Here is a 19,292-nt window from a genome sequence, read left to right on the forward strand (position 1 = left end):
AAACACTTTTCACCATTCAAAAATAGCTAGGCTTCATATTTTATTGTTTTTCCATTCAGATATTTCCTAAGCTCATCTGTTTTTATGTAGCTGTGATCATTCTGTATGTAGCACTATATAGCCTACTTTTTCATATGATGTGGAAACATAGGTATTTTCTTATTATGAGGTTGGGTTTCTGTAAACATCATTTCTGTGCTCAGGTAATAGTTTGAGTGTAGATGTGCCAACAATGGGATATTCAAGCAGAGCACATATCTCATGGCATGCGTGACTCAAAGGCAGAGAGTCGAGCTAATAGGATCGCCAAGTGCAAGGTAGAATCACCGTGCTGCTCAGAGAGGTCCCAATCTTCCTACACGAGTTGCTTTTGGCTAACAATTGTCAAGGCCCCTGCTTCCTTTTTTTGTGGGTGATTTTTGTGGGTGTCCTTTGAGTATGACTTCGTCAGGTAAATAAAGAAAGGTGGCAGGCACAGAGCAGTGACTATATCCCTGGTAGATTATGATAGCTTTTAAGACAATTTAAAAAAAATCTGTATTTTAACAAAGTTTGGTTTTCTGATTAAGGGCATTGCTATTTAACAGTTTCACCTTTTACACTCCTTGCCATGTAGGTAGGGAGGGGAAATGTTAAGAATGAAGGTGCCCTGGTTAGACAGATGTCTCAATCATGAGACATGAATCTATGGACTCGGGTGGGGGGTAGACCTCAAGTCTCCTGATTCTTAGCTGAGGCGGTTTTTTTTCTCAATAAGGAAAGGCATTTCCTAATCCAGTCACCCTTCCTTTGTCCCTCTGGATGCACACCTCTATCTGCAGTGATAGGGTACCGCAAACTCTCCTTCCCCTGCGAATTTCACATCCTTTTCCATTTTCCAGGAAGTTTTTATAAATCATCTTAGACCAGATCTGGTCTGAAAAGGGTACATGTGCTATAAACTTTTAAACATAAGAGGCAGTCACTCTCAGTGTGTAATCGGGATACAAATACTACCTAATTAAGAGAAATGTCATGGAGATTAATCCAATAATTAGTACAAAGCATTTAGCACAGTGCATACCCAGTAGTAATTACTCAATAACTGTTAGCCGTTGTCATGATTATCTCATAATTAAGAGCACTTTCCACTTTTGCTGTTATAAACTCACCGCACATCCTTGGGAAAGCCACTTCCTCACTTTGAGCCGCAATTTCCCATGTGAAAAGTAGCGGAAGAGCGTAGCTAACAATTATGAACAAATTTTCCAGTACTAACAGTCCGTGGTCTTGGGATTTTCCTCTACAGTAATTCCACCAATGAGGGAGTGAATGTGAAAAAATGCTGCAAGGGGTTCTGCATTGACATCCTAAAGAAGCTTTCCAGAACTGTGAAGTTTACCTATGACCTCTACCTGGTGACGAATGGAAAGCATGGCAAAAAAGTGAACAACGTGTGGAATGGCATGATCGGGGAAGTAAGTTCTCTTCTCATCCCACGGGCTCCCCTTCAGACTTAGGGCCTGAGGTCCTCGGGGTTGGGGGGACGATAAGTAAAGGGGCTGTGCTTTCTCGCCTTGTACCCAGGTGGTCAATCAGCGGGCGGTCATGGCAGTCGGCTCACTCACCATCAATGAGGAGCGTTCGGAGGTGGTGGACTTCTCTGTGCCCTTTGTGGAGACGGGAATCAGTGTCATGGTTTCAAGAAGCAACGGCACCGTGTCCCCCTCGGCTTTTCTAGGTATCTGACCTTCATAGTCTTCTCTTGTCTTCCTGCAGTGAACTTTGGGTATTTTGTCTTGTTTGCTCCCAGGACAGAACCAGGTAGGAACTGGTTCAGTTCCATTTTAACCACATCAACATATTCCAAAACGTCACATTTGCATGATCCCAATTCATTTTTTTTTCCTCAGTGAATATCTTTCATTTACCTTGAACTTGCAAAAATCTGCTGAAAACACAATCACATATTTAGATACTGAACTTGATTGTGTAGAATGTAGATCAGTAGACATATTTCTTAAAGTCTCGAAGACATTTAAAGTATAAACCTGTCTGTGCCCAGTGAATTTAAGTCATCCCATAGACCATTATTGAGCATCTACATCCCTATCCTCCATCCTCACTAGAATGAGAGGCACTTATTTCTGGATATAAGAGTGAAAAGAATGGTGACTGCACAGTGATTTATACCACTACTCTAATCAACAACACAGGAGTAGTCTGAAGAGTAAACACTGATTTAAAATTAACAGTCATATTTTACTAGTAAATGACTATCCTTTAAGCTGAATGGCTTATGAAGGAGGAAATTCTATTTACGCTCCTTTTAACTATTTCATAAATTCATGTTTTTACATAAGATTGTTTTAAGGCAAAGTAGATTTGTATTTTCTGTCAGCTGGTTTTTTTTTAGCACTATAAATATATATGCTATAGGTAGCCTGACTAGAGTAATTGAAACTGCACAGAATATAGCCAAGCATTATTTAGTTTTTCTTTAAAGAGAAAGGTTAAGTTGAGTGTTTGGTTAGCATGAATATTTTTTGATAGTGGCTATCTTGAAGACCATGGAATTCAGATGAACTTGCCCTTGACATCCCCCTCTTAGTGTTTTTGTCCTAAATTTGGGAAGGTTAAGGTTAAGGTGAAGAAAACAGTATGAGGGTGAAAAATAGTTCGATTAAGTTCAACTAAATTATCACTTTTTTTAAAAGATAAAAACAACAACAGCAGCACCCTGTGTCTATTCGAGAATTAAGATTGCAGACTAGAGCCAATTTATGGACACCATCTCCCAGCCCATGGCCTTATTCCTCCACTGTCTTCATTTACTTGTACTGTCAGCACCCAACAACACTTTTATTCTTTATTCTCCTGAGGGAAACGTTGACGAGCAGGATTTTGGATACTGCCTTACTCACAGAAACATGGATTTACTATTTTCATTTTTTTTATAATCCATTTAAGCTGTTGAAATCCATCCCACTCACTGGCTTACGATTTTGCACCGTTGCTTCAAATGTCATAGCCTTTGTTGGCATATGGTAGACCTTTACAAATATACACCTCACTGTGTTCCTTTGTGCCTTTGTCTGATATGGATAACAATGCCCATGTCTTAGGAAGGGAGCCTCACTGTACCATGAAATATGATCCATATTTCAAACCACTGATCCATATATGCAACATGTACAGAATCTTAATAATTATTGGATAGACTCTCACTCATTAGTCACTCTTAGTCATCCCTCCAACCCCCAGTTTCCTATCAGACCCTTTAATAGGGATCTTTGGCCCTGGAAAGTGTTGGAGGAGGTGAATTCATGGAAAGAGATCTCTTTCTTTTCACAAATTGTCCACATATCTCTTTAGTGAGCTAGACAGAGGTTTCTTTCCAGTTCAATCAGAGAGACAAAAATATCAATTGGCTTGTTTCATAAAAATGGGTCGCTGATATTGAATCTGGCTTCAACCCAGTTTCCCTAGGTTTTTATCTTATCTGCATTAGTAGAACATTTCCATAAAAAGTCAAGTATTTTTGCTAAATTTAGTCAAACTTTCTTTTTTCCCTTACTCTTCCTACTGCATTTTAAAAATAAAATAAAACAAAATAAATTGTAGCTGGAGGACACTATTTTCCAAGCTGTTTTTACCCAGTAGGCTTAATATTTTTCCTAGTCACTAAATTACATCCCTATTCGATCGACTGTGCACCTCTTTATTTACGGTCATTATCTGCAGGTTTTCAAAGCCATAATGAAGCGTGCTAAGCTACATTTTTTCCATTCGCTGGCTCAGTCATCTGGAAGAGCCAAAACATTCAAAATCTGATTGCATGGCTCTTCATTATTTCCTATTCTCTCTCCTCCGCAAGCCCCATTAGCTCACATCTGAAACCCTTGCAGGTAATGCCTCTAAGCTTTTGTGTAAAAATGTAACCAGCGGCTCTTCAAGGACAGAGATGACATCTCTTGCAATATTTCCATTCATTTAATTCTAAAGACTTTCTAAGCAGGTTGGATTCTTTGATCCAAAGAAATGCTGACCTGGAGTCTCATAGATTGAAGTTCCCTCATGGATAAACGTTGAGTTTGTTTTAAGCCAGTAGAGGATGTCATCCAGAGTTATCTAAACATATTTCTGGGTCACTCCTTAGACATTATAGATAGTGCTTCACCACTGTTCTAGTGCTTTTCTTTGTTGTTGTGGTGTGTGTGTGTGGAGTGGGGGGGGGGGGGGCGCGGTGGGTGCGCGCGTGCGTGCCTGTGTGCTATCTGACAATAGCAACCCTTTAGGGCATTAATAGGAACTTAATTTAAACTTACTAAAATCAGAATCCTGCAGCAGAACACTTATATTTCTGTGCCATGCACACAAGTCAAGGGATAGATGTTGTCCCTTCCAAGTTGGAAATCATCTGGCATCAGTTACTTTCTCAGCTTCCACCTCATTTTCTGACCAGTCAGTGACTAGGATGAATCAATTGCCAAATGAAGCCCACTGCGGATTCACAGATTCTGACATGTGAATAGAATTCAGGAAGGGTTTCCTCTGATGTTTTATAATATGATGGCAACCTGCAGAAAAAAGAGAGTTATCAGAGCAATTAAGTGGGCATGTTTTAAACACCAGGATGCATTTTCAGGACCCTGAACAGCACCCTGCACCACCCAGTCTGGCTTTCGCTGTAGAATCAAACAGCCATTTCATCCAATCTGTTACATGTATACAGTGTGCAGCACATACTACCAAATGTTTCCCATGCACATGTTCATTTGCTCATCACAATGATCCTCTCTGTTAAGACACACTATCCCATTAGTATACCAAACTTGGAGAATTAATTCAACATCTCTATTCTTAATATTAAGTAATTTTAATCTCTTCATTATTCATTTATTTCTCCCCCTTTTTTGGATACACCTCATTACCAAATTCTGTTATTTCGGGGACCTAATATTGTTTGTTACTCAAGCTAAATTTAACCAAGATAAATTTCAGTTGTATCAACGATTTCTTCAGGCTCATCTTGTGTTATACAAGTCAAGTGATTTCTGTTGTTATCTGTTGCTTTTTAACATATTTACACTTTCAAAACTGCATTGCAAATAGTACAGCTGCTATAGGCAAGTTTGGAAATTCCTCAAGTCAAATATAGCCCTGACCGGGTAGCTCTGTTGGTTAGAACTAGGGTTCTAACCAACATCCTGATGCACAGGGGTTCCAGGTTCAGTCCCTGGACAGGGTAGGAGTCAACCAGTGACTGCATGGATGGGTGGAACAACAGATCGATGTCTCTCTCTCTCTCTCTCTCTCTCTCTCTCCCTCCCTCTCCCTGTCTCTCTCAGGATCAAACAATAAAAAAAACACATTAAAAAATGGCATCACAAAGTTTTAGAACTATCCAATACAGTTAAAGCTTCAGACATATTAGTTTCTTGTTATATATTAAGTGGGAATTTGTGATGACCTCTAGCTCTGTTAGGTAGTCACAGACTTTAATAAGATAGCGGTTTGCTATCAGCCTAGTTCTTTATGAGTATTACTAGCTCCATCAGAAAAACAATTTAAAAATAATAAAATGTCTACTGTCCAAAAGGTATTATTGGGCTTCTTACATTTTACCCTCAGAAAATGTTTGCTTATGATGAAAAGGATTATAAGTTCAATGCATGGGGTTGATAGGAATATTGGAAGGCAGTTTCAAAGGCAGTTTCTTTTCAATGATGCATTCCGGTGAGGATCCAGGGTGGGCCAAAAGTAGGTGTACAGTTGTGAGTATGTGAAACACAGAGTTTATTCTTATATTATTACTTATTAAGTATTGTACTATTATTTTTCCCAGTGCTGTATATTCATTTTTAATATTTTAGTCTGCTGATTTTCTAGTAAATCTATGTCATACACAGATAAAATGCCTCTATTCAGCTCATTTTCATATCCTCAATCAGACTGAATAGAAATGTTCATTTATTTTATAGAATATCTCTTACTTTTTAGAGTGTCCTAAGATTTAGAACCTTGTGAGTTGGCCTGCCCTCCTGTGACCTCCACATAAAAATGAACTTGTGGAAACTACTTTCAGGGGCAATAGTCATCTATCCATCTACTACTTCATTTCCTCTGCCCTTTGATTGAATTGTCATGGGAATGTTGTCAAATGACTTTCCAATTGCATTGAAGCCCATTACCAACATCAATAAGGTACTGAAATTGTAGAGATCTCACCTGTCTTAGCAGGAGGTAAGAGGGAGAGTGTGTGAGCAGTGGTGCAGACACGGCCTTCCAATATTCCTATCAACCCCACGCATTATGATCCTTTTCTAACAGGTTGTAACTCCCCCAATTACTTCTAGAATCCCCTGCATACCATCCCTCTGGCATGTAAAAATAAAAATTGAAACAACAATAAAACTCATGGTAATTGGCAGGAGCCTGATGGTTGACTATTGGAGTCTAGTCTTGGTTTGGTTCCCTGGATGATTCTCTGATTATATAGGCTCCTGTGGCCTCTTTATTTGCATTCTAGCTTCCTCCCCTGGTATTATCATTCTATTTTGTTTTTATTATCCTTGACCTGATTTGCAAAATGTCATATGCTCTTCTCTATTTTTATCCTAGTCTGTGCAGTCTTATAAAGTGCCTCAAATATTTTGTAGAATAAAGAATGGTTCAAATGTATGAATAAAAAATGACTAGCTCCCTTTGAACGATCAGATGCACATTAGAGAAAGTTTCTCGGTGAGCCTGAAAATGGACCTCTGGGCTTCCTGCTGGCCCTGGCTGCTAGGAAGAGCAAACTGATCATGTCTCCCTTCCTCTGGCCTGTTTCTCTGCAGAACCATTCAGCGCCTCCGTCTGGGTGATGATGTTTGTGATGCTGCTCATCGTGTCCGCCATCGCTGTTTTTGTCTTTGAATACTTCAGTCCTGTTGGATACAACAGAAACTTAGCCAAAGGGAAAGGTGAGAACCCCTTCATAAACATGATTCAACATTAGTGCTATTTACTTTCCATTAACGTTTCATATTTAGAACACAGGATCCTCTATTTGCCGTGCTAAACCATTGTACAAATGGTCATTGATATTACTTTTAATCCCATACAAGTATTGCTTATACACTTCAACTGAAAAAAAAGATAAAACAAAATGAAGCATTTTGTCTTGTTATAACTTGGAGTTCATAGTTAAGTGGAAACTGGTATTCCATTTGTTGAGTAAGCAGATTTGATGAATATTTTTTGGCAATTAATTTAAAATACCTGTGTCAAAAGAAATATTAAAATTGAAGGGAGTCTCAACTTTAGTCTGTGTAAGAAAATGGCTTTACAGAATCTAGTTTAAGGATATCATCCAAAGTACTGCATCATAATTATACTCGTTCAACAATAAATGTAATTATAAAATGGTATTTTCTCCCAAAGAGTTATATTTTCCTCTTGACAGTGCCCGACCTTAGTGCAATGTATTTGACAAAGTGGCAATCAGTAGATAGGAAATTGAATTGGGAGGCATTCATTGGCTATAACTTATTAAGAGGCTCCCACACAAGCCAATATTCATGTAATGTATATAAACACATTACATCATTTTGAGTGAATTTTCCTCAGTGCACAATAAATTCTAAGTGGATGGTATATTAGAAAGGTGCCAGGACCAACTCTCCTTCCTGAAAAATGACTTGAGGTTGTAGAAGACAGCAGATCTTCAAGGTACAGTTATTTAAAAACAAGATGCTTTAGTTCGGATATATACTTTTCATGCGGAAGGTCCAATGTTGGAAACAGTCAACAAGTCCTGGGAATCTATTAGGAACTTTGTTTTATTGTCCTCCTCCCACTTCTTCTTCACCATTGAAGAGTGGTGATTACTACATAAACCATCTCCAATCAACCAAACGTAGTAAAAATACCATAAAAATCATGTTGAATTTGAATGGGAGCATCACCCAGGTCTTCACAAACAGGATGATGCAACGAGCAAGTATGGAGCTTTCTGATAGAGTGGAACCTGAGACAATTTTCTGTGGGTGATCAATAGAGTAGGTCTTCACATGTGCAGAATGAGTGTCTGTGCAATTTATGAATTTGTGCACTTATTTGGTGACTATTTGTTGAGTAGGTGCTATGTGCCAGGCACTGTACTGGTGCAGGGGGATAACATGGTAAGTTGGATAGACACTTCCTGACCCTCAAGGAGCTGGGAGTTTAGTTGTGGAGACAACATGTAAATACACGAATTAATAATCACAGATTGTAATAACTCTCAAGAAGAAGGGGGGAAACAAAGTGAATTGATGGACTGGAGATGCTACTTAAATAAGATGGTTGAACAAGGAAGGACTTTCGGAAGAGATGACATTGGAGCTGAGACCTGAAGAATGAGAAGAGTTCAGTCATGATAAAAATGGAGGGAAAGGCATTCCATGCAGAGGGAACAGCAAATACAAAGGCCTTGGCATAGGATAGATCTTGATATGCTTAAGAAACAGAGAAGATGTGAGTGAGAGAGGTGGACGATGGTATAAGATGAAGTTAGAAAGATAGGCTGCTGACTGTGGTAAGCATTTCAGGTTTTCCTCAATATATAATGGAAGGGAAGAGGGGGAATGAAACACGGCCGGTGTGGGAGGTCCCTGGAGCCACTCGTCAAGACAATGAGAAGGGTGGCAGCATTGGAAGGAGGGGACTAGGTAGGAAGGTGTACGATCCCCAAGAGAAAAGATCAGTGGTTTGGGCTTGGATGGGGTAATGGAGATGGAGGCAAGTGGATAAATTTGAGATATATCTCAGAGAATAAAAAAAATCATTCAGAGGCCATCATGTGCAATAATTTCTCCTTTGGCCAAAGCACTCGTGAGAAGATCATTGTAAAGTAAAGAACCTAGCATGCGAACTCTCCAGCCTTTCCATTACATCCGGGCTTTCGATTTCCTGCTCAACTGCATGTAGAAACTCAGGAAATAGCAGCTACTTGTTTCTTTGTGCAAAATGGCGTTTGCTTCCATTTCACTGCACTTCACGGCAAAATTATATAGCCTGGTAATAGTATTCATGAATCAGGAATTCCCAAAAGTCTCGGACCGATCCTTTGCAACTGCCCATTCCTGACTCCCAAAGAGCTGTCACTTCTGATCAACATGCGCTCTTAATAAAATGAAGTGGTTCGTGAAGTTAAGTGGATTGACTCTCATTATTTTTTTTCTTGAGTTCTCGGCCTGTTGGGAACGAGCCCAGAAGATCATAAAACTGGGCAAAGAGAAACAGAAGAGACTGAGGTCGGAAAGAATACAATTAATTGCCTTTTCTTTTATGCGTTGTGTATGGATATTATAAGTATCGCTGTAGCCTGCATTTGGCCTCCAGTGTGGGAAAAGCCTGTGTCTCCTAGGCTCCCTGCCCAGAACTTCATCACTCCCATCAATCTGCATTCACTTCTGCCACTTGATTTATTGCCCACTCTGCCTGCCTCTCCAGCTAAAGTCTGAGCAGATCATTTTTTTACATCTTCATTTACTTAAACGGCATAAAAATTAACCTTCTCTTAAAGGAAGACCTTTCCTACAATGAAATGAGGGCATACATTGATTTTTTTCCCCTCTTGTGCAAAACAGACCTGAAAGCCGTAACATGTACTTTTTCTGGTCTGCACCCTCCTCAGCCCAATACATTTCAACATGTGGTTCTGCCTCTTGAGTTAAGGCTGCTGCAGGGAACATCTGAGAATCTTGGGGACACACGTGTGTCAGGGTACACGGAGAGGAAGAGTGCCTGATAGCACAGTTCGTTTTCCATGATCCTGCAACCAAGCGTCTCCCATCTGTGAAGTGTTGAAGAATTAAGCCCTGTAGTTCTGTTCCTTCATGTCTCCATTTGGAGAGAGTTTATTCCTATATTGTGAACACTTTACATCTGAGTTTGAATAGGAGCAAGTGCTAGGGGCAATCACATTAGAATACCAAACACCAGTCCCACTGAATCGCATGGTTCTTATGCGATAGCACATGGGGTGAATAGCCCCTCCCCACCCCACGTTTCTGTAAAGCTTTCTTTATGTGTATTGAGGAGATTGCCCTCCCAATGGAAATCAAATCGAAATTTAAAACTGGTCATAACACTACTTGTCACTCAAATCCACATTTTGCATAATCATTTCTTCTTCCTTTTTTGTTCTTCTTTTATTTTCTTTTAAGAAATGTGGCAAAACCCAGCTAGATAGAAATATAGGGCGAATTCTAATTTTTAAAGAAAAAAAAAGGAGATATGGTGGCTGTGGTTCTGAGGCAATGAAGGAACACGACTGTGACGTAATTCCATCTTCTAGCAACTGTCAGTGGCCATCGAGTAGTTATTAAACACTGTCCTTTCTGTCGTTTGCAGCACCCCACGGGCCTTCTTTTACGATTGGAAAAGCTATATGGCTCCTTTGGGGCCTGGTGTTCAACAACTCCGTGCCTGTCCAGAATCCTAAAGGCACCACCAGCAAGATCATGGTGTCCGTGTGGGCCTTCTTTGCCGTCATATTTCTGGCCAGCTACACGGCCAATCTGGCTGCCTTCATGATCCAGGAGGAATTTGTGGACCAAGTGACGGGCCTCAGTGACAAAAAGGTAAGGTGACCTTGCTATCCTCCCTGCTTGAGGGCGGATCACAAATGCTCTTCCCTTGGAAGGGAGCGATTCAGGCGTTGTCATCCAGATCCATCCACTCAAGCACAAAGCCAGAGGATATTTTCCCTCTCAGTTTAAATGGGCGTATTTCTAAAAATGCTAGGAACAGAACCATAAGCTTCACTCTCCCAGGTCTGAAAGGTTCCAGATCTAATTTGGGAGCAGTTTCCCCACGTGGTCAGTCCTTCCATTTAGATGCTCTTGCTGGTGATGAGGCCCTGTGGCTCAGGGTTCCAGCTCTGGTTGCAGCCCACCTTTCTGGGAGAGTGTGATGTCGAGGAAGATCCTGAGCCTGGACAGGGACAAACTTGGGGTGAAATGGGGTGCTCTAGGCTAAAGGTACCTCCTGATTCTGTGATCTTGGAGGAGTCTCTTAAAGAGACTTATGCCTTGGAGTCCTCATCTATGACGTGAAAAAAAAAATCATCTCTAAGCCCTACCCAGAGAGGAAGCTGACAGCTGCTTTTTTAAAAACATAGATTTTTATTGATTTCATAGAGGAAGGGAGAGGGAGAGAGAGAGAGAAACATCAATGATGAGAGAGAATGATTGATTGGTTGCCTCCTGCATGCCCACAACCCAAGCATGTGCTCTGACTGGAAATCGAACTGTGACCTCCTGGTTCATGGGTCGACGCTCAACCACTGAGCCATGCTGGCCGAGCCTGACAGCTGCTTTTTACTCTGTGGCCAATCAGCCTCATTTTCAGCACACCTGACTCACCTGAAATGTCTTCAAAGGACTCGAAAGGATCAGTTTTTCATTTCCCACCAGTTCTTTTACTCCAGCACCTCTCCAATCCTCCCTGATGGGGCTGTGCTTACTGCACTGAGACGGGAGAGATCACACCTGCTCTCATTCTCCGCTGAAATGTAGGAGGTTTGCAGGGTGCGCGTGGCTATTCAGAAATGCACAGAGAGGAAGAAAGGAGGTAAACGGGTGCATCCTGCTATTGAAATCCTAGCTTCCAAAAACAAATCCCAACTTGCTAAGCTCAGCAGTATGAGGATTGCAGCGCTGCAAAGATTTTCTGTCTCGTGTGTGTGGATAATTTGTCTCTATAAAATCTCACTATCACATCTTGTTGACATAAGTCTACACATACGCTTTTGGCATTCATCAATAAGTTGCTGAATAGAAAATCAGTCCAGAAAATGCCCTCACAGCTTTTCCGTGTATCTGCTGTGGTTGAAAGAGGTACCGAGGAGCCTGTCATCAGAGAGATGATGAGGGTTGGAGTGAGTCACCCTCCCAACAGTGCCATCACCCTAGGTAGTGCGTGGCCTCTCTCTGATGGCTTCCCACTGTAGCTTGAGTAAATGCCATCCTACATACCATGGCGACAAAGCCTTTTATTTTTTGGCTGACGCTATATATCCCCTCCCCCTCCATCACTAAGGCCCCCTCTCCGTTCCTTAAAAACTCCAAGTTCATTTCCAACCCGGTGCTCTTGCACTCTGTGTCCTCTGCCTCCAGTGTCTTCCCATTCTCACCGCTGGTTCCCCCATGACATTCACCTCTTGGGACTGGTCTTCACTGTGGTGAACTTGGCAGCCTGAGCTGGTGCTCCCGTGAAACTCTCATTGCAGAAGGAAGAAATAAACAGCAAACCAGTAAATGTAAATGGAGACTATCCCAGGCAGAAATGAGTGCTATAAAGGAGATAAAACTAATGAGATTAAAATTGACTTGGGAGCTCAGGTGCCCATCAGCAGATGAGCAGATAAGAAAGCTGTGGTACATTTACACAATGGGACACTACTCGGCCATAAAAAAGAAGGAACTCTTACCTTTGGCGACAACATGGTTGGACCTGGAGAGTGTTATACTAAGTGAGATAAGCCAGTCAGAGAAAGATAAGTGCCATATGATTTCACTTATATGTGGAATCTAATGAACAAAATAAAGTGACAAACAAAATAGAAACAGACTCATAGATACAGAGAACAGACTGAGAGCAAAACAAACAAACAAACCCAAAAACAAACAAACAAACAAAAACCCCACACACAGCGAAAAACTCATAGACACAAACCACAGTATACTGATTACCAGAGGGAAAGTGGGGTGCAGGGAGATAGAAGAGGATAAAGGGGAGATAATTGGTGATGGAAGGAGACTTGACTTGAGGTGGTGAACGCACCATACAATATACAGATGATGTAGTATAGAATTGTACACCTGAAACCTATGTAATTTTATTAACCAGTGTCACCCCAATAAATCAAATTTTAAAAATTTAAAATGGACTTGGGGAAGGGGATCTCAGGAGAGTGCATATGAAAGAGTTATCTGGCACTTAATAGGTGCTCAGTTCATACTTGCTGATGAATGAAGAAATCATGGTGTTGGACACTGTCGGCATATCCCCCCCTCCCCCAAGGTGTCCTGAGATCCCTTTTCCCGCTGTGTGCCCAGCCTCACCTTTGCTGTAAAGGCTCCTACAAGGGATCTTCACAGGACAGTTACCTTTGGGCACAGGAACTGGGAATGAACATTCTCCCAATCTTTTCAGTTGCCTGTAACCAACCGGTGTGAGGGTACAAACGCCCAGCTGCTCTGTTGCTTCCAGGCAGGGCAAACTCGAAGCAGTTTCCTGTCCAGAGCCCCCTGCTAGATCAGGCGGAGGCTGAGACTTTGCCTAAAATTACACCCTGGGTTGGCTTCCTCCCTCCCCTGACCTCCGTCCCCCACTCCCTCCCTGGTTTCTCCTGGCTCCCTTCCTTAATAAGTCAAGTTCACCCAAGTCCTTGGCTCAGGGTCGACTTCTGGCTGACTCCCGCCTAAAGCGTACGGCATCTGTGAGGCAGCAGATAAAGAAAGCCCCTCACTCAGAGATGGAAGGCTGGGTCCCATTGCCTCTCTGCCACATACAGGCTCCGAGATGCTTTCCTGGCATGTAACCTGTGGGGTCTTCTTACCCCTTCCTGTCAGTTGGGAGTCCTAGTTGGAGGAGGATGAAAGGGGACTGCAAGCATGCACGTGCCTTGGAGCCTATAAGTCCCCTACAGGCACCGTGACCCGTGACCCAACTCTATCACATTATGGGAGCAAAGGTACAGTTTCTAGAAGAAGTGACCGGAGGTGCAGGGGAAGCAGTGGGGAGCCATGTCCTGGATGCGAGGATATTTTAAGAAAATCATTGGCCGTCTACTCTGCTTTTTGTTGCTATTTTCAAAGACGAGGGGAAAAAAATCCCCTGCTACATAGTTTTGGTTCTAAATAATATGGCCGCTTGTGGGAAAACTAATTAGAACCACTAATAATTTGACTGACCTTCTCTCATTTGGAAACACCTAGTAACAGATACTGCGTCCTCATGGGACACAGCTCAGATGCAGCCTCAGAGCGGCGGCGGCAAGCAGAGAGCTCTTTTAATTAAATGTTTGATACAATTAGATAAACAGCAACGTTCTTGCAGTAAATAAGCTAAGTGCTCCCAGAAGATTAATAGCAGATACACCGAGAAAGTTTGCACAATACAAATCTATATTGAATCAATTTGTTTTAATACTGTTCACAGTGGGTTTCTCTCTCTCTCTCTTTTAAAACACGAATACCTGTGTAACAACTCAGGTTTCCAATACGTGAAGCCATTTGCAGGATGAGTGCTTGCTGTGCAGAGGCACCTTTGGAGTCCGTGGTGTGATCAGATGAGCTTGGGTTTAAATAACAAGTGGGCGGATTCGCTGGTAGATGCTCCCCTAGGAATTATTAGAGGAAAGTTGGAAATCCAAACTGTTGGGACTCACTATGGTAGGGAAAACCCATCTTTGAGAGGCAGCTTAACATCGTGGGAAGAGCAGTGTCATTTTGGGATCAAATGGCCCTGGATTCAAGTCCTGGCCTTGCCATATAATGGTTATATGGCCTCCAGTATGTCAGTATCCCCAAGGCTTAGTATCCTAATAAAAGGTGGTGGTGGGGGTGGTGGTATTAGTATCATCTGGCAAGGTTGGTGTGAGGATTAGAAGTAACCTACTGCTTCTTCCCTGCCCTTCTCTTCATCACCCTCCTCTTCCTCGTTGTCATCATCCCTGACTGATTCAACCATTCCTCACTTCTGGAGTCTAAAGTGATATTGCACTGAGGTGGCCTTTGTGACAGCAATGGAGGGAATTGGGGGAAGTGCCCTGGTTCTTGTGGAGTCGTGCTGCCTCTGGGCACTGCGGTCGTGCTGCTGGTGGCCCTGGCCCTCCATACTTACTGGTTGAATGGAGGCCTCTGAGCCTCTTAAGGGCCATAGCTGTTCGATGCTGACATCAGGAAGCCCGTGGAACTCCACCAGGGGGAGAAGACTGCACTAGAAATAGGGCCTCTAGTTGCCAGTGTTCCTGATTTACAGCCACAGAAGACAGATATTTCTAATAAATGTGTAGTGTTGGTTCATAAGAGGAACAGAGAAAGGTCCTGGTCAAGTGCCACATTCTCCCTGCACAATTTATTTCCCCGACCAGCATCTCTACTTCCTCCATCATAAGTTGCTTGCCACGTCTCAATCACTTGGACGACTTTCAGACCTGGCCACATACTGGATGAGGAAAATAATTAGAATATTATAACCCTCTAATCCTCTGCTCTCCACAGCGGAAGGACACTGGCTCATTCTGTGGCTAAAGGCACGCTCAGCAACAACAGGCGATGCGTATCAAGCATGCAGATGCCAGGAAGTGTTGCAAGCTCTCTGTGATTAATCACAAAAGCAACCCCCAATTTACAGACAGAGAAACTGAGGCTCAGAGAACTTACGCAGCTGCTCGCAATGACTGCGTTCCTACGTGGCACATGAGAAGCTGAACGCTCTGAGCCCAAGTTCAAGGGAAGCCAGTAAACAAGAACAGTGAGGGCGGCCTGGGGAAAGAAGCCATGAGGGTTCCACTGGCTCTGGGGATCGTGATTGCATTGTTCTGCATCCCCCGTTCCTACGCTAACGCCCACATTGGTCTCTTTCTATTTGCACGGGGAACTCCCTGGGAGAAAGTGGCACTAGAAACTATTCCCCCAAGAAACACAGAATGTGTCCTTGACGCGAGGGCCTGGGACTCAGGAGATGAGTCATGCTTGCCCTTCTTTTTCACACTGTAGGCTAGTGGCTTCTTAACCGTGAAATTAATGTAAGGGGTGTGACCATTCAAAAAACAGAGCCCAATGAATGCCATCGAGTATACCACATGTAGAAAGAGTGAGCACTGTGAAGTGGCGTGTGTGTGTGTGTGTGTGTGTGTGTGCAAGGTGGCAGTGGGAGATGCATTGTGAGTCATGCTGTAAAACCTTTGATAGCCGTGAGTCCAGTGGGAAAGGTTCCTGGATCCCGGTGCTGCGCTGACTTCTGTGTGGATAGCGGTACAGTCCAGGCCGGTGGAGAATGGGAATTCATCACAGAGGCTGATGACCTGCCTGTCGCTGTGCAAACCAGAGGCAGGGACGAAAGGGACTCTAACAGAGCTCCTCGGCTGCTCTGCAACAGATGGGGAGGGGAGTGGAGGCAGTGAGTCAAATTGGCTCTCTCTGGATGTCTCTGGAGGTTGGGAGCGGCTGCTACAACACCTGGATTTATGAACTGCCACTGTTGTCTGTCTCCCAGAGCAGACAGCTGCCCGGCGAGCGAGCCTGGGCTCGGCCTCCTCTTTCAGTGATGAGTTGAGTTGCTGTTGGCTGGGTTGAGTGCAAAGAGCTTTTTATTTTTCACACACACACACACACACACACACACACACACACACTCACACACACACACACTCACACTCAGACACACACTCACTCACACCCACACTTCCTGCCACAACACTCAGGAGGCTCTCCTTTGGACAATGTATGGCCACTTCCCTCAAATCCTATTGTGGCGGTTTAATTTAGGGGAAATGGTTTTTAACTGGAAATTTTAACAGTGAAATGAAGTCTGAAAAAAAGAATAATGTATCTGGTTGGCTGGACTCTTAGGTAAACTTGCACACTTTCTCTGGCAGTTCTCAGCTCCGTGGAGGGCATGCTGGCCTGGAAGTCCAAGGGGCTTCTGGATTCTAGCCCTGACCCCGCCATGGAATTGCTGGGTATCTTTTTCCTCTCTGGGTCTCAAGGTCCTCGCCCCTGAAAGAGGAGGGGCTACTAGCATGATCTCTGAGGAACAATGGAAGTTAGACATTAGCCTGTTGTCTCATTACATCACTTTCTACTTTCAGAGTTATATATTTCACAAAAAACGGAGGCCCACCTTCCTTCTTTGCCCATAATGACAGTGACAGTAAAAATGAAAACAATAATAGCTTTATTTTTGAGTGCTTACTCTGTTTCAGGCACTATTCTAATTACTTGACAAATGTTATAATTTTAGACCTTCCCATTGACCCTAACGGAGAGATACTGATATGTTTCCCACTCTACAGGTGGAAAATAAATGTGAAGAAAGTGCCTTATCTAAGGTCCCACAGTTTGTAAATGATAGAACCTGATTTTACAACCTGTGGACCCGAGCTCAGAATTGTAGCCATTGGCCTGTGTTGCCTCTAGATTTTCATTGTGTTTTGGGAACTCAGACCCAGTTCTCTGGACTCCTAATCTAGTTGGTTTGCCTCAAATGCTGAAGTTGTGAATGGACAGTATCAGCCAATCATGGAAGACTAGTGGGGCATGGACAGTGAGCTTTCATGAAGGCTGGAGGTTCCATTCACAACATGAGAACCCCTCAGAAACTAATGCTTAGTAGGGACATCAGCTTAACAAATGTTCATGAGCCTGCCATTATGCCTAGAATATGTTAGGCCTCCAATAAGTATTGCATGTATGGATGAATGAGTGAGTAGAGAATGAGTCAGTGATGACATATAGTTACTGTAGACAAAGAAAAATAATTTTTCCTCTATTCTTCTAGGTTCCTGGTTGAGAATGCCCCTCTCCCCCCAATAATAAGAGACAGGTTAACAGGAGAAAAAAAACAAAAAAAAATTAATAACAAGAAGATACCCAAGAAAACGGAGTAACTCCCTTAAATAGCCCAAGCTACCACCTTAAATACCATTTTCAGCTAAATAAAGACAAAAGATGTTGGGGGGAGACCAATTACCCAAGGTTACAGGAAAAGCACAGTTAACAAGGGTATGTTGTTATGTAGACTTAAGTCAGTTGCCTTTTCCATTGGTAAGAGTTCCTAGAGACTTAGTCATCTTCCTCTTCCAGGTACAGCAAGAAAGACACCCTTACAAATGGAGATTTTCCTCATAAATGTCAATGTCTCTCTCAGGAGGGTAACTTCTACATGGTTTTCAGAGCTTCTACTGTGTCTGCTGATTTTTAAAAAAAATAATCAGCCCCAAGGAATCCTTATGGCAAAGAAACATATTTTGGGGTGGCAAAATCTGCTCCCCTTCATCATTTTCTGGGTGAGGTGAAGGTCATTGTAAACGAAGTTCAGAGTGATTGGTGGGGATCACAGAAAATCCTACATAATGAAAGGCTAATATGCAAATTATCCCCTCAGGAGTTCGACTGACCTGGAGTTGGACTGATCACTATGATGTGTGCTGACCACCAGGGGGCGGCAGCCGGGGGGAAGGAAGGCCCCAGCCAGCAGCCAGAAGGCCCCGATTGGCCCTGATCGCCGGCCAGGCCTAGGGACCCTACCCGTGCATGAATTTTGTGCACCAGGCCTCTAGTTTTATCATAAGATGGATAAATTAACCAAATGAAAATAATACCTTCATCCCTGCTCAGCCAACATTTCCTGAGCTCTGCCAGGTCCCCAGTGCTCACCACTAGGCTACTGTCTACAATGGCACCAAGAAGTTCAGTCCAACGAGTTATCTATTGTGTACCCAGCCAGTATGTACTGGGGAAGAGCATGGAACAAGACAGACACTGGAGCTCACAGACCAGTGGGAGATATGATTAAGAAGCACAAAACTGAATGTGTTTTTGCTGTGCTAAAGCATGCATATGTTTAACTCCTGACACAAGGCAAAGTGATGGCTGACTTCTTTTCCTTCTCCTCTTCCTTCTCCTTTCTCTTTCTCTCCAGTTTCAGAGACCTCACGACTATTCCCCACCTTTTCGATTTGGCACGGTGCCCAATGGCAGTACGGAAAGAAACATTCGGAATAACTACCCCTACATGCATCAGTACATGACCAAATTTAATCAGAAGGGAGTAGAGGACGCCTTGGTCAGCTTGAAAACAGGGTAAGGATGGTGGCTTCTTTTTCTCCGCAGGCCTGCTAGCTGATAAGCCTCACAGAAAATGACTCTCTGCACGCCTTGGTCCTTATCTGCCCCCACTGCATATTTTCTGGAGAGCTGGGCAGCCAGATGCACCCCAGTTAAGGGCTGCTTTTGTTAATCTGATGAGCACCACAGGTTTCCTTCTGAGTTGTGTTAAGGAAAAGCAAATCCAGGACATTTTGAAATGCAGAGAGCCAGTGGGGTTTCTTAAACTGATAAAGAAGTTGGCCCAACTCTATGGGCTATTTTACCCAAATAGAAATGTGAAAAAACAGAATTCAACTGAATACCTTCTCCTGCTCCTTTTAATTCTTCTGACTGGTAGAATAATTAAAAGGACATGGGCAGATTAAGAGGAGAAAATCAAGTTTAATACATGCACATGGGAAATTCACATAAGCATGCAAATTCCAAGGACAGTGAGGTAAA

The 19,292-nt window shown here is 42.9% G+C and overlaps 1 protein-coding gene across 2 annotated transcripts in view; it reads left to right on the forward strand.

The window, feature by feature from the left end:
- Nucleotides 1-19,292, forward strand: part of GRIN2A (glutamate ionotropic receptor NMDA type subunit 2A) — a 371,825-nt gene that overhangs the window by 298,918 nt on the left and 53,615 nt on the right. For both annotated transcript variants that reach the window (XM_081089521.1, XM_081089522.1), the window contains 5 exons: nt 1,289-1,457; nt 1,567-1,720; nt 6,822-6,947; nt 10,363-10,592; nt 18,664-18,824. In XM_081089521.1, coding sequence (XP_080945647.1) covers nt 1,289-1,457; nt 1,567-1,720; nt 6,822-6,947; nt 10,363-10,592; nt 18,664-18,824 — 840 coding nt within the window. The remainder of the gene's footprint in view (nt 1-1,288; nt 1,458-1,566; nt 1,721-6,821; nt 6,948-10,362; nt 10,593-18,663; nt 18,825-19,292) is intronic.

The sequence above is a fragment of the Myotis nattereri genome (genome assembly GCF_964212035.1).
Source record: "Myotis nattereri genome assembly, chromosome: 4".
NCBI lineage: Eukaryota > Metazoa > Chordata > Mammalia > Chiroptera > Vespertilionidae > Myotis > Myotis nattereri.